This window comes from Xiphophorus maculatus, chromosome 18 (assembly GCF_002775205.1).
Source record: "Xiphophorus maculatus strain JP 163 A chromosome 18, X_maculatus-5.0-male, whole genome shotgun sequence".
Taxonomy (NCBI): Eukaryota; Metazoa; Chordata; class Actinopteri; order Cyprinodontiformes; family Poeciliidae; genus Xiphophorus; species Xiphophorus maculatus.
The window spans coordinates 1,430,158-1,455,147 of NC_036460.1; the positions used below are offsets into that span (position 1 = coordinate 1,430,158).

At 43.1% G+C, this 24,990-nt stretch overlaps 1 protein-coding gene across 2 annotated transcripts; it reads left to right on the forward strand.

Moving 5' to 3' along the window:
* The first annotated feature begins 998 nt into the window (after positions 1–998).
* On the forward strand, positions 999–24,651 carry LOC102234544 (endothelin-converting enzyme 2-like). Of its 2 annotated transcripts, XM_023351946.1 has the most exons (20): positions 999–1,031; positions 8,056–8,142; positions 10,871–11,006; positions 12,144–12,359; positions 12,442–12,566; positions 13,362–13,508; positions 13,591–13,656; positions 13,762–13,950; positions 15,757–15,899; positions 16,403–16,517; positions 16,588–16,593; positions 18,314–18,424; positions 18,509–18,607; positions 18,736–18,813; positions 18,936–19,039; positions 19,763–19,873; positions 19,967–20,034; positions 22,226–22,416; positions 22,535–22,630; positions 23,615–24,651. In XM_023351946.1, the coding sequence occupies exons 1-20, from the start codon at positions 999–1,001 to the stop codon at positions 23,789–23,791; spliced, it is 2,298 nt and encodes a 765-aa protein (XP_023207714.1). In that variant the 3' UTR covers positions 23,792–24,651. The 2 variants fall into 2 exon arrangements, with proteins under 2 accessions (XP_023207714.1, XP_005808294.1); XM_005808237.2 differs by lacking the exon at positions 16,588–16,593 and having other exon boundaries at positions 23,615–23,791.
* The last annotated feature ends 339 nt before the right edge of the window (positions 24,652–24,990 follow it).

Sequence of the window (24,990 nt, forward strand, 5' to 3'; positions counted from 1 at the left end):
ATAGGACAAACCATAAAAACACCGAGTCTGGGTTTGGAGGCGGACTCCGTTTATTCAGCCTGTCAATCAGGAGATATTAGCATTAGCACGTAGCATGTGCTCCAGTTCTCCAACCCGATCTCTTCCCAGTGGAACGATTAACAAAAGGGAAGAAGAAATGAACAACTTAACATTTATAATGGTGCTGGAGGACCCCAAACAAAAGAAGAAGAAAGTAGGGCGGAGCTGGAGGACCAAACCCCTCATAGCAGACACAGAGGAACACAAAGACAGACAAGTATAAGTGGACAAATAAATTAAAGAAAACATTTTGTGAAAATATACAACAATATAGACCCAGTTACACATGTGAAAATAAACGAACAAACAGATAAAGACAGAACTGAATCAGGATATAAAAACAGGAATAAAGTCTGGATTCAATTATAAATGAATAAATAAAAATATAGTATAAAGACAAAGGTTTAAATAGGACAAACTCCAGGTCAGAATGAAGGGAATAAAATCAAGATTAAATCAATAAACTAAAAATAACAAATTATAAATAAATGAAAAAAGAGGAAAGTTGGGAGGAAAATCATGAAAAAATTAGAACCTCAGTAGAACTTCAGGTTCTGACCATCAATGCATAGATCCAACTGACCCGGATCCACCAGAACCAGAACAGATACATAGATAGATGTGGGAGCTGGAGGAGGTGACGTAGGCCGTGTGATGACGTCAGTCCCCGTGTGTCTCGGGGTGTGTTTGTTTGTGAGAGGAAGCGGCTGGTTGGATGTTGGGCGGGGTCTGAGGAGTCACGGAGAGGCAGAGGAGAGGAGAGAGCAGAAACCCGTCCTGATCCCGATCCCGGTCCCGGTTCTGCTCCCGGTCCCGATCCCGGTTCTGTTCCAGCGGCAGCGGCGGACACACCGACCCAGCGGAGGCAGCGGACAGGCGGACAGCCCGGGGAGGATGGGCCTGCCGTAGCGCGCTGCTCTCCGGCTCGCAGCTCCAGGATGAGCGTAGCGCTGCAGGACCTCCGGAACACCGTGAGAGACACGCACACGCGCACACCGGCACGCGCACACATGCACGCGCAGATACGCACGCGTTCACCGGTCCGCGTGACCGTCACAGCGCACGCGCTGAGGATGCTGATCAGCTGTCAGTCACTGAGATTGATTAGCGCGGAGCTTCCGGCCTGTAATCACCTTCCCGGTGACGTCACTGAGCAGCTAGATGACGTCAGATCAGAGCTTGACCTTCTTCAGCAGAGTCTCAGGTGATGCTGGGATGGTTTCCTGCAGGGTCTCCTCAGCAGAACAGGTTCTGGTTCTGGTTCTGGAACCAGAGGACCTGGAGGACATTCCCACAGGAAGTCCAGCTCCAGGAAGTCCAGCTGCTGGTTTCCAGGTTGGACCAAGGCTCTGAGACAAACCGGTTCGGCTGGTTTCAAACTGGACCAGAACCTCCTCGCTGCTGGCAGGAAGTGGATCTGAATAAAAACGGCTGTTTGCAGTAAAAGATCCAGAACGACTCCAGGAGTCCAAACACTTGGCCAGGTGGGACTCCAGGAGCATCAAACATTAAAACTTAAAACCGTGTCTTTATCGTGTATTTAATACAAATAACTCATCTTTTCATTATTTGATATTTTTATTACAAACATTAATATAAGCCTACGATCATGAAAAGGTTTTAACTTTAAACTTTCAAAATAATGAACAGATTTTCACTCGCTGAATGTTTTCATTTCTCTCTAAAATACTTTATTCCTCATCTTGATACATTTTAGAGTCTGTACTTTAAGACATAACATCAAATTTAAAAAACATGAAAAGTTAAACAAAAGTTTCTCAACGCCTGTGGTTGTACAGCTGTTGAATGTCTCTGATGTAAAGGAGCAGAAAATTTTAAGAAAATTTAGCTTAAAATGGTAAAATCTTATTTTGCTAGAAGAAATAAAACTCCCCGGAGAATTCATTAAACGGTCGGAGACGGTGCAGGAAACAGCCATCAATGACGGCAGAAACATCCTGTTAAAGTAAATATTCCTGCAGCAGCCGTTTAGAATACAATAGAATAGAATAGAAATTATTGATTCCCAAGGGGAAATTGCTTATTTGTTGAAAGCTACTCCATCTTAGGTAATAAATACAAAGTTTATAAATATATCTATATACCTAAGAGTAATAATTTCAAAATGACTGGATATAAATAAACAAATAAATAAATAAAGAAAGAACAATCACATGCAATATATTAATTAATAAATAACCTATAAGTGAGCGCAGAAATTTTTTTTTATCAATTAGCACAAACTTGGGCATCATAAAGCCTGATGGCAACAGGCAGAAATGACTTCCTGTGGCGTTCTGTGCTGCACTTTGGCTAAATGAATCTGTGGCTGCCGGTGCTCCTGTGTCCAGCCAGCAAGTCATGGAGCCGATGTCCAAGTAATCCGTAATCACAGCTGTCCAAGATGACCTGCATGTTGGACAGGATCCTTCTTTCTGACACTGATAGATATAACGCTGATATTACTGTGGAAAATATTTCATCTGGTTGAAACATGAAGTTGTGTCTGTGGAGCATCAGCGCTGCAGGACAGGGACAGGCTGCAGCCTCGTGGCCCCAACGTACCGGGGGCCCCAATGTACCCGAGGCCCCAACGTACCGGGGGCCCCAACGTACCGGGGGCCCCAGTAAAGTTGTGATAAATTATTTTGGTCATGCGATCTGAGAGCTGTTTTGGTGTAAAATCTGTTTTTAAAAGACAAACAACGGTGAACTTGTTGCTTGTGGCAACAAGATTTCCACCATAAAAAAAAAGCTCCAAATACGGCAAGCCAGTTTATCATTTAGTGTCCTGACGTTTTTTGTGCAGGTCTAACTCAGCTGGATTCTGGTTGTTGTTTAATTTTAGCTGGTTTAAAATTTGTTTTAAACCGCGGCGTCCTTAGAAGGAGAAAATCTGCTCAATTATTTTGCCATGTGAACTAGAAATTAATTACACAGGACGTTTTATGTCGGGGTGTCAGGAGGAAAAGGAGCTTCATGCAAATGCATGCCACACTTTTCAAATTACACATTGTTAAAAATGTTGTTTTGATTCCATATCACAGTTCAGTTCAGGGTTTGGAAACTTTCTCTGCAGAGAGAAGGTCAGCTTTGACTTCAGAGGTTTGGTGAACGTGTCACAGAGAGGGTAGGAATACTTTCTGGCTGCTGTGCTCCTCCCTCCCCCAGGAGAAGCTTTAACTCCCTCCTGAGGCCCTCGGGTCAGGAGGTTAATGCGTTCCTCTCAGATGCGGCGCTCCCTGGAGTTCCTGCTAATTAAAGCCATCGTTCCCAGCAGGAAATGAAACTTCCTGAATCAGTGCTCGGCGACATGTTGAGAGCAGAGAAACCTGCAGAGCTTACCGGAACAACCTGTCGGGCCCGTTCAGGCTCCGTCTCCACCGTCTCAACGAGTCTCTGCCTGCAGGTTCAGGAAATGAACCGAACACTTACTGACCAACTGGGACCGGTTTCATTAGAACCGGAGGGGCAGCAGGAACACATAAACCCATGACTGTCGCTAATAAACTCAATCTAATCAAGCTTCGTATGTTTCTGGTGATGATATTAAAACTCATCTCCATGAGAGAAAAATATTTCCCAACAGAGCCACGCAGCAGCACGGGATCCATTCAGCTGCAACTTCAGAACCAGTTCTCATCACAACTTCTCTTCAGATCCACCATCAGACACAGAACCAGAACCTTTTGCTGCCTTCACACACGATCTCTACTGACACCCAACAGCTTCATCTCCTCTGGGATGCTGACATGTTTTTAGAGAAGTTTCTGACCAATTCTGAGGTCAGACACTGATGTTGGGCAAGAACTCACAGCGTGTTTCTATGGAAGCATTTAACTGCTACAGCTGGAAAATAAATTCAGTAGCAATGCAATGAGAAACTTTCTCATTAAAATGAGACAACTTCATGTCATTGTAGTGTACAAGTTTCTCAATGTAACAAGATATAAAAATATCACAACACAACTTGTTAAAAAGCCATTAAGAGACTCGCCAAGACTTTCCTTCTTATCACCCCGTTTCTTCTAAAAAGTCCAAGAGTTGTTTCTGTTTTACTACTGTGGTCTATCTTGTTTAACATAGAAAATATTTTTGGTTTTCTTGAGATATAAATCTAGTTATAATGAGATACTGCTCCTGTATCTGGTAGTTAAAGGCTTCCGTACATTTCCACTATACAAACTCTCATTCTTGAACTGGTTTGAGTTTGGATACCTTTGAACTTTGGTGCCCATTTCTGCCAGTTTGGGGAAACCAGCCTGTGTCAGTGGGAGTTACACAACACGTTGGTGAACGTGGTAGCAAGATGGCGGCACTAACTAAACTGTAAGCGTTACTGCTTTGTTGACATATTTTAATTTAATTTAATAACTCTTGCTGCACATGGCACGGAGGATAATGTCACAAATCAACAGAGATGTTGATGACTTAGCTTGGTGCTGTGTGAACTTGAACCCGGTTTCTATGCTAGCTGTTTCAAACTTTTGTAAATCTATGAAGCCCAACCAGGTCTCTTACGTTCACAGACAGTTAGCTCGAACAAGTAAACGCCATGAATAAACTGGCAAAACAACTTAGGAAAACTTTTGGAAAACAACTTCATTCACTCTGTTCAAGAGATGATCTTAGATCTTCCTGCCGTGTGTTCAAGTGATCTGGGGCCTCATTCATAAAACACTGCGCAGTTTTCACACTAAAACTTGCTGTATGGAAAAATTTAGAAAAGTGCGGCGCACAAAAAAACCCAGATGCATAAAGCCGCGGGTGCGCACCTTTCCTTTATAAATCCTGATTTGTGGGAAACAGAGCAGCTGCTGCTCCGCCTGTCGCCTCCATAAATACATATTAATGTAAATTAGTATAAATATCTGGAAGTCTGCCGCTGCGTGAAGCAGTAACCATGGCAACGTCCTTGTTTGTAGCAGTATTAGTATTTATAATAATAATAATTATATATTTTATTTAAAAGGTGCTTTGAGGATACATAATGTCACCTCACAAAATAAAAATACATTTTAAAGAAAAAAAAATCCAAATTAAAAAAATAAAGATATCCTGCACATGCCTGTTTGAGCAGCAGAACGTTCAGCTGGATTTAAAGACAGACAGAGAGTCTCTGAATGGGAATGTGGACGATTATTATAAATACTAGAGGCTTCATGTCCAGAAGGCGCATTCACAAAGCGGGCGGCTCGACTGAAGGATGACTCCAGCTGGACCGGTACTGGTACCTGTACTGCACGGCTCTTTTGCTCAGAGCTCCAGGATGATCAGGATGAGCAATCTAAACGCTCATAAACCTTCATCAACATTTCCCAGCAGATCAGTATGATCTCTGAACAATCGCTCCCTCTCATCCTTCCATTGGCGATGTTCTCCATCAGAGCCAGAGCTCCACAATTATATGGCTCACCTTTACACAGCTATGTGTGATTGCATACACGCCTTGATCACCTTAAAAATTACCAAACCTGTTGATGTGGTGTTCCCCCAAGGTCAAACAAGAATGCAGCCTGTTGAATGTGATGCGAAGCCAATCAGATGGTGAGACGGAAACATGGACGGCAATCCAAAACACACAAAAAACAAACCAACTGCCATGGAGAACCAGGGAGTCCAGTGGAAGTCGGAGATCATCCAAGATCTCTTTGTATTGTTGTCCACTGATTATTGCCATGGGCGGCCATGTTTGTTTACTCTGAACTCACTTTTGATCTTGAGGAGTTTTTTAAAATTTCCCATCTGACTGAGTGGTGGTGATTGAAATCGGTCGGTGTGTTGCGTGTTGTCACATTGTGCGACCAAACCACCAGGGAGGCCAGTGGAAGTCGGAGATCATCCGAGACATTAGTTTTGTTTTTCTCTGTGAATATCGTCCACTATCGCCATTTCTTTCTTTCTGTTCCATCTCACAGTTTTGGAAATGAACAATGGCTGATGTGACATCAGCAGCAGTGCATTATATGTCGCAGACTGCACACGTGACCTCTACATGTCCGGTTTCCAACGTAGACACGTAATCACAGATAAGGATTCTCAAATCTCCACTTAGGGCAGAGTTTTTATTAATGAGTGTTATTAGTTATATTACATAGAGTTTACATGTGGATGGATATGGAAGAAAGGGAATTGTCACTTTTCCACAGGTTTTTTTACTTTTTTTCTCAGAGTTTTGACTTTTTCTCAGAATTTTTTACATTTACTCAAGATTTTGACTTTAATCTACTGAAATCAAAAGTTAGAATTGTGATTTTAAAAGGACTTCTCTTTTCCAATGGCTCTCTTCCTCCTCTGTAGGTGGATCTGTAAGTTTTTATAACTTTGGAAAAGCTGGAAAAACTTTGGTTTCTGTAGATGTTTAGCACCAGAACCTGATGGATCTGGTTCCGGTGTCTCAGAGCTGCAAGATCTTGGGTTTTTCCTGCCGTATTTGTCTCAGGTCAGAGTATGGAGGCTGGAAGGGGACAAAGAGCAGACAGACAGATGTTATATAAGCTGCAGAGGACTCCATTAGAGCTGAATGGAGATGATTCACACACATTATCTAATTACACACACACACACAATGACATCAGGCTTCACAGGGAGAGACAACACACACTCCCATCTCCTGGCAACCTGATCGCTGACCCCCCCCACTCTGCGTGCGTCATCAATTAAAGAGAACACAGCGGGGCAAGTGACACAAAAGGAGAGAGAGAGGGAGACAGGTTTCAGTGTGGGTCCTGAGGAAGGAAACAGTTGGAAACCTTTTGTTTCCTGCAGGACACCGACGCTCTGCAGGCCGACGGGAAGCTGTGCTGCAGGACCTGCTGCAGCAGTGTGCTCTGCAAGCTGCTGCCGCCGCCGAGGCCTCCAAGGCCACGCACTGCCGCTCACTGCCGCCACAGCTTCACATAGAGCTAAATTATTCACATATAGAGTTAAAAAGCCAAGAAAGCAACAACAAACGGATAGCCGACAAGAAAACAAGCTGTGATTGATTCAGAGAGATTAATCAGATTAATCACTTAAGCAAATAATCATCAGCTAATTTAGTGATCGATTAATCATTAACTGGAGTATTCAGACTCAAGATGCAACTTGAATAGAAACACATTTATGTCATAAAATCCAAGCTTTGTTGATTTGTGAACGCAACAAAAGGGGATGGAAACTTTTGAATACTTTGTGAATACATAAAGGTAAACTTAAATCTCCTCTAACATTTTACCGCCGGATTGTTTGACTTGAAAAGGTGGAATTCAGTTTTATTTGACGTGTACTTTGTTTTACTCTCAGCTTGAGGGGCTTCCTGTAACTTCACTCGAAAAGTTTCTGGTTTTATGGAGCTCTGATTTTAGTCAAAATCTTTATGAATAAATAAAAAATATAATTTTACTGGCCAGCCTGAGTAGTGAAAGAGTTACTGTTGTCCCATTTTAAAGAAGTAAGGACAAATGAAAAATTCACCTGGTACAACCTGACCTTTAGAACATAGCTGAGACATAAAACATTGACAACACTGCAAAAACACAAAATCTTATCAAGTATTTTTGTTTGGTTTCTAGTGCAAATATAAAACTAAACTAAAATTAATATATATACACATATAGATTAGTAAAGTCATTAGTCATTAATATTAATGTAAAAGTTGTGGTTCCACAGATTTTTTCACTTATAACATGGAAAAAATGTATTGTAGGTAAAATAATCTGCCAGTAGAACTAGTACTTTTTAAATATTAATATTAAGGAATTCTTTACTCAAAACAAAGTCCTATATCTTGCTGAAAAGTTAATGTAAGTTAGATTGATCTTATTTGAACTGAGATATTTGCACTGGAAACTGAACAAGAGACCCAGAGTGTTTGTTTGGGATGATGCGTTCGAGTCCCAGTAGAGCGATCCAGCTTCCTGGCTGATGCAAACAGACAATGGATCGACGTAAAAACGCAATCTGGAGCGGAGCACAGAGTCTGATCTGATCCCGGGTCTGTTTGTCTCCCTGCAGATGTCCAGCTACAAGCGAGCTACGCTGGAAGAGGAGGAGGGCTCCGACACACCGGCTGAGGCAGCCTCGTCTCCCGACAGAGTGGAGGTCAGTGAACGCACCGCACAAACAAACAGGAGCCAGGCTACGGGGGATCCTGTGAGCTTCCAGTTGAAATCCTGTCCGGACGGACAGGGGCCTCGCAGGGAGGAAGCTCTGCAGGGGCCCCCCGCTGAGAGGCCCCCTTCACTAGGGGGCCTCTCAGCGGGGGGCCACAGTCACCAACACAGCGTAGTAGCATGGGGCCTGGAGTGCCGCCAGGCCCTGAAAACAAACACGCTTTCTGTGTGAGAGAGAGAGCAGAAAATCATAAATCCTGATAGGAAAACGGGCGTTTAAACGAAAACACAGTTTCTCCCAACAACAGCTGACAACAGCAAAAGTTTAAGTAGAATTTGTGTAATTTGGGTTTTATAGTGTATCTTCCACACAAGCTTCTCCTTGTTTTGGTTGCAGCTGAAATCTTTTCATAACTCAGTTGGGTTTCGCTCAATGTGCTCTACAAAACATTTTTAAGAAGCTTCCATCCATCCATTTTCTAACACCATTGTCCCTAGTGGGGTCAGGAGGGTCGCTGGTGGGGTCAGGAGGGTCGCTGGTGCCCATCTCCAGCTAACTTTCCGGGCAAGAGGCAGGGTACACCCTGGACAGGTCACCAGTCTGTCGCAGGGTCCCTAGTGGGGTCAGGAGGGTCGCTGGTGGGGTCAGGAGGGTCGCTGGTGCCCATCTCCAGCTAACGTTCTGGGCAAGAGGCGGGGTCACCCTGGACAGGTCACCAGTCTGTCGCAGCTTTGAAAATGGAAAAATGTGGAATATTTGACAGGAAAATATGCACAAGCTTTTTATTCAGTCCGATATAAACCTTCTGATCCAACCTTCTTTTTAAATATGCCTTATTGTTGAACCAGATGTCAACAGTGATTACGACTGATCGGCCAGTTAGCTTAACAAAAACTACTAACTAAACAAGATATATTTAGACATTCATAGAAAAATAGAAATTAAAAACTGATGGTTGGGTTCTGTCATTTTCTGAAAATGGCAGGCTAACATATTCACAGTTTTATAGCTTTATGCTACTCTATGCTATCAAAAGGTTAAGTAAGATAACTTATCTTTGCTTATGTTAGCTTAAGTTTTATATGCACAAGTAAATCAAGCCAACATTCATAAGATGCTTATGCTAAAGTAAGCCAAGATAAGATAATCTAAGCTACACCATGCTAAAATCAGCTAAGCTAACCTCAGGTAGCTAAACTGATTAGATTATGTTAGCTTACTAAAACTTTAAAACAAGCTAAATACAGATAAATTAAACTAAGATAAACTAATATAAGATAACTATAATTAAACTGTACCAAGCCTAAATAAACCTGTCAAACTAAATTAAGGCAAGAAAAGACAAAAGTTTGTTATTTTGACCTAAAATAATACAAGTATAAAAACAAACTAAGATAAACTAATTATAGCTAAGTTAAGCAAAACTAAGTGACACCAAGCTTAAATCAGTCAAGCTAATCTCAGGTAAACCAAGCTGGTGTAGACTAAACTAGATTAACTAAAACCACTAAATATAAATGGGAGCTCCTGGTAGATTTCTACTTGGTCATTTTTACTGGGCTAAGACCAGCAATCTGTTTTCCAGTTGCTCTTGAGATAAAATAATTTTTCTGAAAACTTTGGTCAGTTATCAACTCAATGCTGAATCATTCTGAGTTCAGGAGCTTCTGTTTATGCTGGAGGTCAGAGTGAAGGAAAACATTCCTGTATATTTGGCCCAGAATAAAAGCAAGAGTCTGAAGAAACCCGAAGCTGCTCTCACTAAATGCTGCAGGAAATGAGTCTGTGGAGGCGAATCAGCCTGATTACAGCGGCGAATGTTTTCTATCCCAGTAGACTCTAATCACTTTAACTCCATCGTCTCCTGAAGTCGGGATGGATCCATGTGGTTCTGCCCGCTCTGCTGTTTCAGAGAAACACAGAAATCAGCAGCAGGAGCACAAAACCAAATGAGCTCCACCTGGAGCAGAGTTGTGATGTCACAACGAGAGGGCATGGCCTATTTAAAACCTGAAAGCACATGCTCACCTGCAGCGTTAACACCAGAGATAAATGGATAAAGAGAGAAGTGTTGAGACGGGATAAACACATCAAATCAGGATTAAAGAAAACAGAAGATAATCATCAGGAACCAGACTCTTTCCGACCCAAAAGGGCCAAACAGAACATTCTGCGGGTTCCTGCTCAGTCAACAGTTTGTCTCGACCCCAATCTGTTTGACTGCAGGAGAAATCCAGAGGAAGGGATCTGGAGTTCAGATGGGACAGGTTGGTGTTGGGCCTTTGGTGTAAAATCTCAGAATTATTTTAGAAAAAAAGTCAGACATTTCTGAGTTTAAAATGTTTTAAAATTCAGACATTTCTAGATCAATCTAAGAAATTTTCTAGAATTTTTTTAACTCTATAAATTTTCTTGTTTTTCTAGAAAATTCGTGAGATCTCAAAATTTCAGAATTTTTTTCTTGCAAATTTTAAACTTTACAAACTTAGAAATTTCCACAATTTTTTTAAGAATTTTTTTTAGATTTATATCAATATTTCTGAAGGGTTTTTTTTCTATGACATTTTTGATTTTGAAACTCTTTTTCTCATTGAGTTTTTCTTAGCAGAAATTTACTTCTCGTTCTTTTTCTATCTACAATGGCCCTAAAACACGGTTGTAGATCGGACAGGTGTTCTCCAGGTGTTCCTCAGATAAAGCCTCCTCTGTGTCCCAGGTGGGCTTCAGGAAGGGAGGTGTGGACATCCTGGGCCGCCGGACCCAGCTGGAGGTTTTGCTCTCCGTCATGCTGCTGGCCGCCCTGCTGGCTCTGTTCGCCTGCCTGGTGGTTCTGGGACTGGGATTCAGCTCAGGTAACTGGTCCCATCTCTCCCTCCCTCTCTCCTTTTGTCCTCTTTTCCACCTCCTCCCTTTCCTTATCCTCTCCTCCTAAAGCTTCCTTGTTTTCCGGTCTCCGCCTTTCCTCCTTTGCCTCCTCCTTTCCTCTCTGACTGATCTCCTCTCTTTCCCACGCCTGATTATTTTTCTCTTCCTCCTCCTATTCTTGGTTTTGGTTCCATCTTCTCATCCTTCCTCTTCCTTTTCTCTGCTCCTTTCTTCTTTCCGTACCACGGCATGGGCGTCTCCTCTGCGTTGAAACACCCACGCTTTTCCCTCAGCTGAGCGTTTAAACATCATACTCGCTCACTCCATGTGTGTTCTGGCGATCGTTAAACTCTGACAAACTAATGATCACTATGGGAAGCCAAAGGTGCCACAAATTACAAATTTTACCACAAGTTTGGTTAAAAACTGTTTTCTAAGTTGAGGCCATAAATATTTAGAAAATTCTGTCAAAATTCTGTCAATGACAACATCCAGAATGTGGTCATTATAAGGCCACATTCTGGATGGTGGAAAAACAATTTCATTCTGGTCTTTGAATGCCTCTTTTCACATGTGACGGTGCTCAAAGAATCTATTAAATAAGTAATTGCTGCTTTTTTTTGATGTTTTGATGAGATTTTTATCATATTTTACGTTGTCCTAACTTGTAAAATGGTGTTTTTTATGTAAGTTTTTAGCCACACACGACAGCTAAAGTGTAATTTTTGGCACTATTGTTTTGCAGTCCACCTTCAGATATAAAAAACAACTTCCAATAATCAGAATAAGCCCAGTAGGGCCAAAAATACGCAAATGTTCATGTGTTTTTAACATAAAAGCGACTTTTTAAAATTGTGTTCACAACTTGAAGGGTAAGTAAAAGAGCCACACCACCAGCTGAGCGCAGACAGATTGCTTGCATCCAATCAGAGTATTCCCTGGCTGAAAAAGAACCAATCAGAGGCAGAACATCCTGTTTCCTGCCAAACCTCTTCGGTTCTTTCCTGTGGTACCCGTCTGTATCTTCAGTCATCCTCTGATTGTTCTCCTCCGTGGTTCTTCCTCTCCCTCGGGTTCAGCCTCTTCTGAGCCGTGACCGTTTTGCCCTCCGTGTTGTCTTGCAGACAGTGGGCGGGGCCTGTGCCTGTCGGAGGCGTGCGTCACTGTGGCCAGTCAGATTGTGGAGGCGATGGACCGCAGCGCCGACCCCTGCCAGGACTTCTACCAGTTCGCCTGCGGCGGGTGGATGAGGAAGAACCCTCTGCCGGACGGACGCTCACGCTGGTCCACCTTCAACAGCATCTGGGAGCAGAACCAGGCTCTGCTCAAACACCTGCTGGGTAAATGACATAAAAACAGACAATGGGTCAGAACCGGCCAGAACCAGGTGAACACATTGATGGGTTTTCTTCCTCTGTGCAGAGAACGGGACGTTCAATGGCACCAGTGAAGCCGAGAGGAAGACCCAGTCCTACTACCTGTCCTGCCTCAACACGCAGCGCATCGAGGAGCTCGGCTCTCAGCCGCTCATAGACCTGATAGCCAAGGTAGCTGCCAGCAGAGGGCGCACTTCTGCTAATAGCGGAGCTAATCTTTTTCTGTTTTGCATATGAGGATTCTTTCTAACTTTGATAATATTAGCTTCCTCTGAATTACTTTAATTGATTTTTTAATGGATAAAATCTAAAGCACTAAGCTAAAAGTTAGCTCCCATAATAGTAGCAGAAGTAATTTTAGGCTAGTGCTTTTGCTATCTTTGACAACATTTACCATAATTAGCTTCCACTAAAAAAATGTCTGGGGAAATTGCTAAGCAAAAAAGTTTCTCAGCATTTTGAAAATTTCAGAAATATTTACCACGATTAGCTTCCGCTAAATACATTTTTCTGGATAATTTCTTAGGTTAAAAATTTGTTCTGCTTTTCCTAGCTTAGCGCTGCTGTTAACTTTGAAAATGTTTAGCGTTCCCTAAATACATTTTTCTAGTTAGCATCAATGTGGTTGAGGTTAGCGGTGTTGGAAGCATGCGTTAACATTAGCAGATCAAATATTTATTTTTAGCTCTTAGCACAGCTAGCCTTTTAGTTAGCAGTGCCCACCACTGATAACCGCCCATTCAAACTGTCTCCATAGTAACCGCATTGCTAAAATTACGACCCACTTGACCTCCATGAAGATCAGTAGTCTTCCTCTCTCTGGAGGATGATGGTCTTCAGTCATTTTGGAGATGACCTTTAACCCTTCCAGTAACAATGGCTGCCGTCTTTCCACCCTGGTGTTGTGGTGAAACACCACAGTCTGCCCGACCCGTCCTGACCTCTGACCCTGTGGTCCGTCTGCAGATCGGCGGCTGGAACATGACGGGTCCGTGGGACAAAGACAACTTCATGGAGGTTCTGAAGATGGTGTCGGGTCCGTACCGAGCCCAGCCGTTCTTCAGCGTGGGCGTCAGCACCGATCCCAAGAACTCCAACAGTAACGTCATCCAGGTACTGATCCGGTTCCAGACGTGTAGACTAACGAGTTCCTGACCTCCAGGTAAAACCGCTCACCTGCTGCTTTGCTCTCCAGGTGGACCAATCAGGGCTCTTCCTTCCGTCCCGGGACTATTACCTCAACAAGACGGCCAACGAGAAGGTGAGGCTCCCTGCAGGGGTTCAGTGGCCCGATACGGTCTGCCTGTGGTTCAGTGATCCCTGGTGACCGGGTTGATGACCCGGTCCGCCTGTGGTTGCCCTGCAGGTGCTGGCGGCGTACCTGGACTACATGGTGGAGCTGGGGACGCTGCTGGGCGGAGAGAAGAGCGCCACCCAGCTGCAGATGCAGCAGATCCTGGAGTTTGAGACGGCGCTGGCCAACATCACCGTTCCACAGGACCAGCGCCGCGACGAGGAGAAGATCTACCACAAGGTCACCATCGCCGAGCTGCAGGTGAGAGCCGGGTTCTGATTGGTTCTGAATGACATGAAAGAGAACTTTGGACCGGTTCTGTTCTGTGGTTCAGGTTCTGAGTCCGGTCCTGCTGAAGCTCAACCAGATTCTGTAATGGATTTTGCTGCTGAAGGCTGCAACAGACTTTTTCCTTCCATTCAACTTTCTATGAATATGCCTGAATGCAGCACTTTATGAACAATCATCAGACTCTTGAAGGATTTTGATTGATAATCTTAAGGCTGCGGTTATCCCTGTTGCTTCCTTTCCTACTGCACTTTTTCCTTCCACTCAACTTCCCCCTTCTATAAATGTTTACCAGCGCCCTCCTGTGGTTTCAGTTTGGACGGCAGCAGAACTGATCTGATATAATCCAGTTTATATTTAGTTTTTTTCAGCAGCTGTAAGTCAGAATCGACCAGTTCATGTTTTTTTTTTGTGTGTATTTGTGATGGACTCGGGTCGGCCGCCATTGGTTGGGGTCAAAGGTCGTGTTTCTTCCCTCTGATCTCTGCAGGATTTAATCTCTAATCTGATGGGAAAGCAGAGAGCTTTCAGCTCTGTGCCGCGCAGCATCCTCTGTCCTTCAGGCCTGTGGATGCTTCAGGGTCACCATGGCGACTGTTGCCATGAGCCGTTGCTATGCGCCTGTATCTGTTAGATAACAGGTTGTTGCATAAGCCAGAGTCGGTCTGGTTGTTTTGGACCGTGGTGCTGCTGCTTTACCTGCAGATTCTGATCAGATTTGATTCTTAATCTCCGTCCTGCATCAGAATAATCCAGAATATTGGGATTAAACATCAGCGCAGCTCAGGGAAAACACAACTCTGATCAATAATCTGTCAGAAGTCATGTGAGCCATTAAATAACTTATTTTATTAATTCAAATTACAGAACATTAATGTAAATGATGTTCTACATCAGCAGGTGTGAACGGATGAATGGGAGATTAAATGCGTCACATTTCAGCATCTGACCCCCTAAAAGTGCTAATAGTTATTTCCCTCTATTTACTTAAAAATAAATGTAGATATTTATCAGTATTTTTAAGTGAATTAAAAAAAAAGTTTTTACACGTTTGTTCAAACTGAAACCATGTTATGATAGTTTGAGAAATAATCTGTGAAAAATTTTATCTCCCTCCTGAGCTGCTTCCCTCTGAAGAAAACCACCAAAAAACAACCAATCAGAGCCAGGAGGCGGGGCTTAGCTCTGTTACTCAACCTCATGTTGTCATTGCTAACTGTGTGGCGTTCAATGTCCTGGATATTTTTCAGAGTTAAGAGCGTCGGGCTTAAAATGTTGTTAAAATCTCCAGTTGGGATTTTCCTCACATTTCATGGCGTCCTGATTTTCAAACGGCCATTTTTTACTTCACAGAAAGTAACAGGTTCCACAAATATGTAAAAATGATTTTTTTTTTAAATGAGTCTCATACTGCAGCTATAATAATAGTCACCTGATTGCAAAACATGCATCTGTGAACAATAATAAAACAAATGTAATAAAATTTTGAAAACGTCTATGTGACCACCTCCCCCCAAAAACCTGCAGCCCTGGGCCGCTGCCCTGTCTGAATTGGGTCCAGCTCTGCTGCCTCCTGCTGGTGGGAAACGGTAGGAAACCTTCTCATTTGTGTTTTTCTGAATGTTCAGGTTCTGCCTCAGCGGGGATTATTTTTGCCCTGCAGCACGCTCATATTGCTGAGCAGTCTGGATCAGCGTTACATGTCTGGTTTCCATGGCAACCTGCAGCCGAGGCTCATGGGAAACGTAGTGCTGAGTGTGGCCCCTTCCTATTTTGCAGCTGCTGGCTCCAGCTGTGGACTGGCTGGACTTCCTGACGTTCTCCCTGGCTCCTCTGGACCTGAACGACACCGAGCCTGTGGTTCTGTACGCCAGAGAGTACCTGCAGCAGGTGTCCGAGCTCATCAACAAGACGGACCGCAGGTATCTGCTGCTGGTCCTGGAAGGGCCCGGCCCTCTGACCCAGACCACACACTTCCACTCCACAACGCCAAACAGCTTCTGATCCACAGGCAAAATATGTACAAAACATTTAAATTTACTGTTTTTTTTTTTTCTTGTTACATCCATTTACCACAAATGCTGCTTTGTACCTTCAAATTTTAGACTTTATTATAACTTTATTAATCTGATGTTGAATCAGACCATGCTGTACTGTGTTGATGTAGCGCTTTAGCAGAATTAATTTTGTCTTGATAAGAAAATATGTGATTTTAGATTAATCCCATCATTTTTTTAAATCTCAAACTATATTTTATAATGATTGAAAAACAAATTAAATTTATGATTAAAATTATTTTTCCAATGTTTTGTGGCCCTCTACCATCTCCTGCGGCCCCCCCATGGGGTCGCGCCCCTCACTTTGAGAAACGCTGCTCTACCTGGTGTTTCAGTCGCTGACGTTCCTGCTGCCGTTTCGCCTCTAGTCTGCTGAACAACTACATGATGTGGACGTTGGTCCAGAAGGGCGTCGCCACCTTGGATCAGCGCTTCGAGAACGCTCAGGATAAACTGCTGGAGAGTCTCTACGGCACCAAGAAGGTACGTCTGCTAATGCTAATGCTACCTCACCTGAGCTCAGTTCACCTGCTGACGGCCCTGTCTCTTCCAGATGGAGGTAGGAATTCCCCATGGTTGGTAATCCTCATCCCTGGGCTTTGAACTGGAAAAACCGAACTGGTTTAAAGTGGTTTCTTGTGTGTGTTGATGGTTCCAACTGGTCCAGTTCTTCTGTATTTACTGGGAACACTTGATTCTCTCCTGTTGTAACTGGTTCTCACTGGTTCAGCTCTGCTCTTGATGGAAAGCAGGAGTTAAACATAATTTCGGAGATGAAAGTCTGAAAGGATGTTGAATGATTCTGTGGTAAATAATTAGCTCCAACCTTCTTAACCTGACAGGTAATATCAAAATAAAGTCCTAAGCAGTGGTGGGTAGACTTCCTCTAATCTAATGGAGCTAATATTTTGTTGAGTGCTTTATCTAACATTGAAACTGTTTAGCACACGTTGCTTCCCATAAATTAATTTTTCCAAATAATAAAATGTGAAGCTAAAATTTAGAGGTATGTTTTGCATTTTTGCTAGCTTTGAAAACCTTTAGCTCACTTAGCTTCCCCTAAATACATTTTCTACATACATTCTAAATCTCTATTTTACTTGGCTGTTTTGTAAAAATTCGCTTTAAGAAAGTTCAACATTGTTTTGAAATTTTATCGACTGTTTAACTTTATGCTTTTATTTTGAAATGGGGAAAGACTGTTTACACAGCAGTTCTGTTTCCTGTCCCGTTTTAATTTTTTCCATTTATTTCAACTCCAGTTCTCCCATTACCCAACCTGCATTGGGAACACCTTGACCCGTTCAATCTGGTTCTGTTAGGTTCTAACTGGTCAGAAGAGATTAGAATTATTTTGAATTACTTTAAATTTACCAGCTTTGCGTTAAGGTGATGAACTATGTCTGACCTGGGTTTTAGTCGCTTAATGAAGGTGGACGTTTCTTCCTTGAATTAAGTCATGTTCCTAAATTGAAACGGTCATTTTTACCCCATTAGCCTGTGAGAACCAGTCCACCTTTTCTTCTTTCTTCCTGTCTGCTGCTGGTCCTAACATTTCTGCTGCAGCTGAACCCGGTGTCTCTTCAAGCTGTTTTTCTCAGGCACTGAGGATCATCTTCCTCTGGATGATTGGGAATCACTGAAGCATGTTTCCATAGAAGGCAACTGGTCTTCCTGAAGATGGTTCTCATCATGAAACCTCCTTCAGTATTGGTTATGGATTGGGATGTTCAGATCCTTGCACTAATTAGGTTTTTGAAGTCACTCGACTAATTCACCTCTTCCTGATGTAGAAGCGCTTTGGATGGAGGTGAAACCTCATCGAGAAGCAAACCGAGACCAGCTGCCCTAGACTGAGGGGCTGTAGGTTGTCATCACCTGAACCACCGATGTAACTCACCAAGTTGGCTATGCTCATCCTGGTTTTAATGGTCTCTTCAGTCCTCTCCTGTCCATCAGTGGACATAGTCTTCTGTAATGGACTCTAATTCTTGTCTAATTTGGGTTTTCACATTTGTGGTTCAAAGTGAAGAATGTTTTGTTGAAACTGGTTTTGGACACTGGATTTTTCTTTCATCACTGCATGCCAGTGGTTCTTAGAGGCTGGCAGGCTTGACCTCACCTCTGGTTTGGCTGAACATCATCTCAGCTGACCCTACCTTTCTCTATTACTGCCTGTAACTGGCTGCAGCCACCTCCACCCGGACGCAGTCAGCTCCAGTTGGTTGCGGTCGGCCTCAGTTAGCTCCAGCCGGTTCTAACTGGTCATCTTTTTGCAGTCCTGCACCCCACGCTGGCAGACCTGCATCGGGAACACCGACGACACTCTGGGCTTCGCTCTTGGTGCTCTCTTCGTTAAGGCAACGTTTGACAAGCACAGCAAAGAGATTGTAAGTCCCTGTGTGTATCTGTTGCCTTGGTCTTTGTTGGTCCAGGAGGTCCCACCTGGTTAACTTCAGCTCTCGTCCCATCAGGCGGAGGAGATGATCAACGAGATCCGCTCTGCGTTTAAATACTCGCTCGACCGTCTCAGTTGGATGGATGATGAGACGCGACAAGCTGCTAAGGACAAGGTACGTGGATTGAGTCTTAGGACTACCAACAACATTCAGACATGTCATTGATGATGCCTGCCTGACGAGTTGTTGTCATGGAGACATGATGTCCTGAAGGTACTGGTGGTGTCTGTGTCTCTTGGCAGGCAGACGCGATCTACGACATGATCGGTTTCCCAGAGTTCATCCTGGATCCCAAAGAGCTGGACGACGTTTATGACGGGGTGAGTGACTGGTGTCGGGACAGAACATGGCTCACTCATGTTCTGGTTCAGATGTTAAAGTGGACCTCCTCTGGCCCCTGCTGTTGGAGATGTGTCATTACTTCATCTGGGCTCTGTTTCAGTATGAGGTGTCGGACGACAGTTTCTTCCAGAACATGTTGAACTTCTACAACTTCTCAGCCCGAGTGATGGCCGACCAGCTGAGGAAGACTCCCAACAAAGACCAGTAACCCATAAACGCACCTCAGAACATTTTCAGATCCTCCTTTCACCCAGTTTCACCCAACTATGTAGCTTCATCAACAGAAAATCATGAAGCACCTTGATAAAACCTGAACACACACTCTATAGGCTGAGTCCATTCCCATCAGGTTGTTTGACTTATTTTGAGACTGACTCCAATTCAACAGCAACGTAGGAACAATACAAAAAAAACATTTTATGCAAAACCTTCAGCTACACACTGATTCATTTTTGTATGTGTAATCTTTAAGTGATGACTGTTTACTGATTTCCATTAAATCTGTTATGACAAACATCGGCAAACACAACCAGCCAGGAATGGAAACGGGAACTGGACTGAGAAAATGTACACAATGTGCAGAGTCACAGTTTCAGTTCTTATGGGTCACCACAAACCTGTTCCTGGGTTTCTAGGTAACAAAGCATTGTGCTGATATGAAACCGGTCTCATTTCATAGAAATGAACCTTTGTTCTGTGATCATATCAGGGTCTGACTTCAATTGAGCCAAGAAAATCTAAAAGGCATTGCTTCTTTGTAGAAAATCTGTAAGAAGGTCTGTAAACCCATCTCTTGATGTTTTGGTCAAGAACTGGACTTAAACACACCAGCACACTGTTGCTTCTGGAGAAATGAAGAATGTTTGAAACCCGACAGATTGAATTATTAAATCCAGTTTGTCCTTTTTTCCTCTTCTCCTCCTGCAGGTGGAGCATGACTCCTCCTACAGTTAACGCCTACTACATGCCCACTAAGAACGGCATCGTCTTCCCCGCCGGGATCTTGCAAGCTCCTTTCTATGCCCACGACCACCCCAAGTCTGTTTCCCTCCACATCCACCCTTCTTCAGAATTTCACTTCATGTTGTTGTCAAAATATTTTAAACTGAATGAAATGGTTTTGTTTTTCAGAGCGTTGAACTTTGGCGGTATTGGGGTTGTGATGGGTCATGAACTTACGCACGCCTTTGATGATCAGGGTAAGGACACCTACCTAATGTGTTGCTGCTCTGAAGCCCTGTATGTCTTAGAAATAGTCCACAAATGTTGTCCTTTCACTTTATTGCTCTAAAAAAGAAGAGACTGAGCAAAAAGGGCATCCATGGTAGGACACCAAAACACACTTTAGTTCCTTCTCCATTGTCAGATCTCACTGTAGCTGGTTAATGTCTGATTGGGTTCTAGCCAAGTTCGGTGCATCTCCATTGGCAGCAATGTGGATGGTCCCAATATGGAGCCCTGTGGAAGACGAACAAGCCCTTAGATTAACAGAGAGGCTCCTGCCTGTGAGGTCTGACCCATACCAGGACAGAGTTATACCACTAAAACATCTGAATCCCTTGAGAATTCAGTTATAAGAATGTTTGTTTAAAAAGTCTTGAAAGGGTTGAGATTAAAAACGAAACTCCTCATACATGTCACAAGTTTTTAAAAATGTTTAGGAGTCAATTAAAAACCTCTTTCTCCAAAACTTTGGATAGAAAAGGCAGCATGGATTTTTGGCTTGCAGTTGGAGGGAACAGTTGAGTTGAGGTGGAAAATGAAACAGCTTTAAAATGTTAAAATAACAGTTTCCTTTAATCTTTACAGGCCCTGCTAATTGAATCCAGATATATCTCAATAAAGGCAAATCTTAACCATTTCAGCTCAACTACCCTCTGGTAGCTTGAAGTCTACCAGAGGGTGAAATGATTGGACTGTAACTGTAATATTGTCAATTCCTAATATTCTCATAAGCTTCTTGGAGCACATTGTCCTAATGTACGGTAAATAGAGTTCAAGTAAAAACATTTAAGAAAAAAAGATGAATGGCTCCATCTGGTGGCCAAAGTTAGGAAGTTAATATTCAAGTGATTTGGCACCCTGTCGGTGTCTTCTTCTGACATAAAAACATGAGAAACACAAATATTACATCCTAAAAAACGTTTTCATGGAAACACATTTCTATGCTGGTCCAGTTATTTTTATAGCACATTTCAGTAACAAGGCAGTTCAAATTGCTCTACATCACAAAAACATCATGCATTTGACAAACTGTAATGCATAAACATTACATTTTGTCGAATATCAACATCAAAATAATCAAGCAATTATACATCAGTTTTGTTGTTCAATTTTCCACTTCAGCAATCTGATGGTAGTTGAAAAGACATCTCTTTACCTGCAATTCAGGCTGTGGTATCATCAGTGAGAACTTCTTGACTGTGGTTATGTCCACACTGCAAGTCTTGATGCTCAATTCCAATTTTTCCTTGCACCAATTTTTGTATTTTTTGGTTTTTGCTTGGTTGGTCAGACTAATTACATGCAGCTGTAATCAGACTTCTGTGTGAACGGTTCACGACCCCAAAGCAACCCACAACCCACCAAGCATGGATGTCACACAGCAGCGGGGTTTTTTTACGGCAGTAATAATGGATGCTATCGTCTATGGATGGATTTCTAAAGTTATTCAGGAATGGGAGCCCACAGCATGATCACCAGATCAGAACAAGACGATGGAAACTGATTAAAAAGAAAGGCAAGCTAACAGCAACGGCTGTTAGTTTGGCTCCAAACAGGCTGTTAGTCTGTTTGGATGTGGAGTTGGACCAGGAGTTGTGGGATTGGGATCCGATGCACATCACTGAGATTTTTTTCCTAAGTTCATAATTATTATAATTATAAATAGTTTGTGTCTGAATTTACTGCATCTGGTTTCTTCTGGTGAAGAATTAAGACTCATGTCTCACATTAATAAAGTAAAATTTGGATAGAATTTGACGTGATCATTCAGACTGCAGATACTTTGAAAACTATTGGATACATGCGGTGAAAAGATCAGAATTGGGTCGTTCAGACGCCAGTGAAAGTCTGACCACATCCCAAACCCTCGGCTGAGGAAGAAGAGGGTACGGCTGTTGGACTTCCCTTCATGCAGTCCTTATTGGTTCCCAGAGGAGATTGATGATGATGTGAAAGTCAGAGATGTGAGGAAACCCTCATTCTAAGAGATTTGGAGCTAGAACAGGACAAACATGCCACCTGGACCCTTTCATAGCTTGGTTCTCAGTGCTTAAGGTCCAGACTGAGTTTCAGTCTAAAATGCTTGAAGTTGATTCAGAGCGCATGTTGTGTTTTAGAGTTCTGATGCAACACCAGGCTATTTGAGACCATCTTCTTGTTCATCAGGTCGGGAGTATGATAAAGAGGGGAACCTGAGGCCATGGTGGCAGAACTCCTCAGTGGAGGCGTTCCGACAGAGAACAGAGTGCATGGTGGAACAGTACAACCACTACACCGTCAACGGAGAGCCAATCAATGGAAAACAGACACTAGGAGAAAACATTGCTGACAACGGCGGACTGAAAGCAGCTTATCATGTCAGTATGCGCACAAGCTGTACCGTTGTATACTACAAGCACCTCAAACCGCTGAGTTTTCTTGTTAATGTTCATGCTATAATTTGACGTCATCAAATGAAACGATATTTTTCTTAAGGCATACCGATCATGGATCCAGAAAAATGGAGAAGAAAAGAGACTTCCTGCAGTCAACCTAACTAATGACCAGCTCTTCTTTCTAGGATTTGCTCAGGTGAGTTTCTTCCAAAAAATTATAAAAACTTGCTTATCTTTCCAGTAAGATTGAGTTATGCAGGTATTGATACTCAGCAAAACATCTACAGCAGAATGACTGAAAATGAAAAGAGCCACAGTTGTCCAGTCCTTAACTTGATTGAAATTCTGTGTTGGGGGATTTGGAGAGATGTACAGAAACCTCAGTAGAATCAGAATCAAATTCATTTGTCAAGTTTGTGCATGTAAACTATCAATTTGACTTTGGTTATACTTGTCTCAAATGTTAATCAATAAACAAATATAAACTGTAGAGACTGCTGCAGTCTCTGCAGCACTACCTTAAAGGTGAAAGACTACACAGTTTGTGCCCAACATGTGTGGGGTCTGCAGAGATGCTACCTGCCCTTTTCCTGACACTAGACCAGTTCAAGTTCTCGATTGAGGTAAGGTCAGTCCAAATGATCCTCTCTTCAGATCTGACTGGTCCCTGCAGTCTGGATGATTTTTGTGGACGATCCAAACCACACAGTGATGGACCAACAATAATGAATAATGACCATGGAGGAGACGACCAGCAGCCTGTGTGTAAGATTGGAATTCTTGAGTTGCTGCAGAAAGTCTAGTCTCTGCTGGATCTTCTTCTGAACAGCGTCGATGTGTGCGGACAATCTCAGGTTCAGACGAAGGGTCAATCTTAGTGACAACTGGAAGTGATCGACAGTAGACAAGGTGATCCACCTCTAGTCTGCACTCATCACTGACTGAGGTATCATCTGCCAACTTTAAGAGTTTCCACAGATAGGCCTGCTGAGATCCAATCAGAGAGAGAGGGGGAGAACCCTGGTGGTTCAGGATGACGTTTAGTCCCAAGTTGGCAATGTCAACTAAAAACAATGTGAGAAGTTAGAAAGTCAAACAGAAAACAAGTATAAGTTACAAGTTTTGCTGGTCATCTGAGGTTGGATATATTGTCCTGATCTATGAACCATCTCTCTTTCAGGTGTGGTGCTCGGTTCGAACACCAGAGAGCGCTCACGAGGGCCTGGTGACTGACCCTCACAGTCCCCCCAAATACAGAGTCATCGGCACTCTGGCCAACTCGCCGGACTTCAGCCGCCACTTCAACTGTCCGAAGGGCACGCCCATGAACACTGGGAAGCCCTGCGAGGTCTGGTAGAGGAGCGAAGAGGACCGGTGGTGGTGATACGGAGAGGTTAATCAGGTCAATCGCCGCATTGGCCGCTGTTTTAGTGTCTTAGATTCTGCACGACCCCGTGTTGCGTTCGCGGCCCATGTGTAATCTTTAGTTCATCAGTTACTCGGCGACGATCAGACTGACTTCCTGTCTGGAAACCGAATGGCGTCGTTGGACTTCAGAGACGTGACGGACCGATGGCGATGAAGCCGCTGGAGGGGGGCAGTGTTGCTGATGTTTGCTTTATCACCGTTAATATTAATGGTTATTTGTGGTTGTATTTTGTACGAGAGATCTCTGTATCTTCGTCTATCACTGTGATGACCTCATACCAAACTGGCCCATAACTTCCCTTTGTGTGATGAAGCTGTCGTTTGATTGGCTGGATGTCGGGAGGTGAATGAGTACATTTGTAAGAAATCAGAGGATTTAAATGATCAATCTGTACAGTTTGAGGTTTTATTATGCACCAGATCGCTTTAATGTTTAAAGATCTATGTAATGTTTTCATTAATCCCACTGACGGCCAATTGAACGGACAGTAATTGGCATTAGTCTTGGCTTTAATCATAAATGTGAGTTTTGCCTTTCTTTTCATTGTCGTTGATCCCCATTTTAAAATATTTCATTTCTTTTGTTTGTCTGTCACCTTGAATCCAAGTGGAATTAATCACCATTTTATTTGTGACAGTTTCACAGTTGAGTCCTTTATAGTCCACTCTACCTAGAATTCATGTTAAACTCAGAGGTTAGTGACTTTTATTTCTTCAGCTGTGAGGAACAATGTGCCATGATCCAGAATGTTGCCTTCAAAGTCCAAAATAAAGTGTTGAAATGTTAAATGAGACCCAGAGAGTGTGGCTTAGACAAAAACGGCTGCAGGTATCAAGCATTGGAGCTTCAGTAAAGAAATGATATTTCACAGATGAAACCTAAAGTCTCTGAAAGACGTAACCCTTGGAGAGGTTGAGGTGTTACTGGGGGTCAATTTCACACCGACACCAAGATAGACTCCATGGTCTATTGGAACATGGCTGGATTACAGCCAATTTGGAAAGGCACTCACAGTGCTGCTATGCCCCGCACTCAACAGCCAACATCCTCAAGATTCCTTCACCATGGTCTTTAAGGGAGAAGCAAATTCTCTACAAGGGGTCTGCAATGCCAGTCCTTGAGTGCCA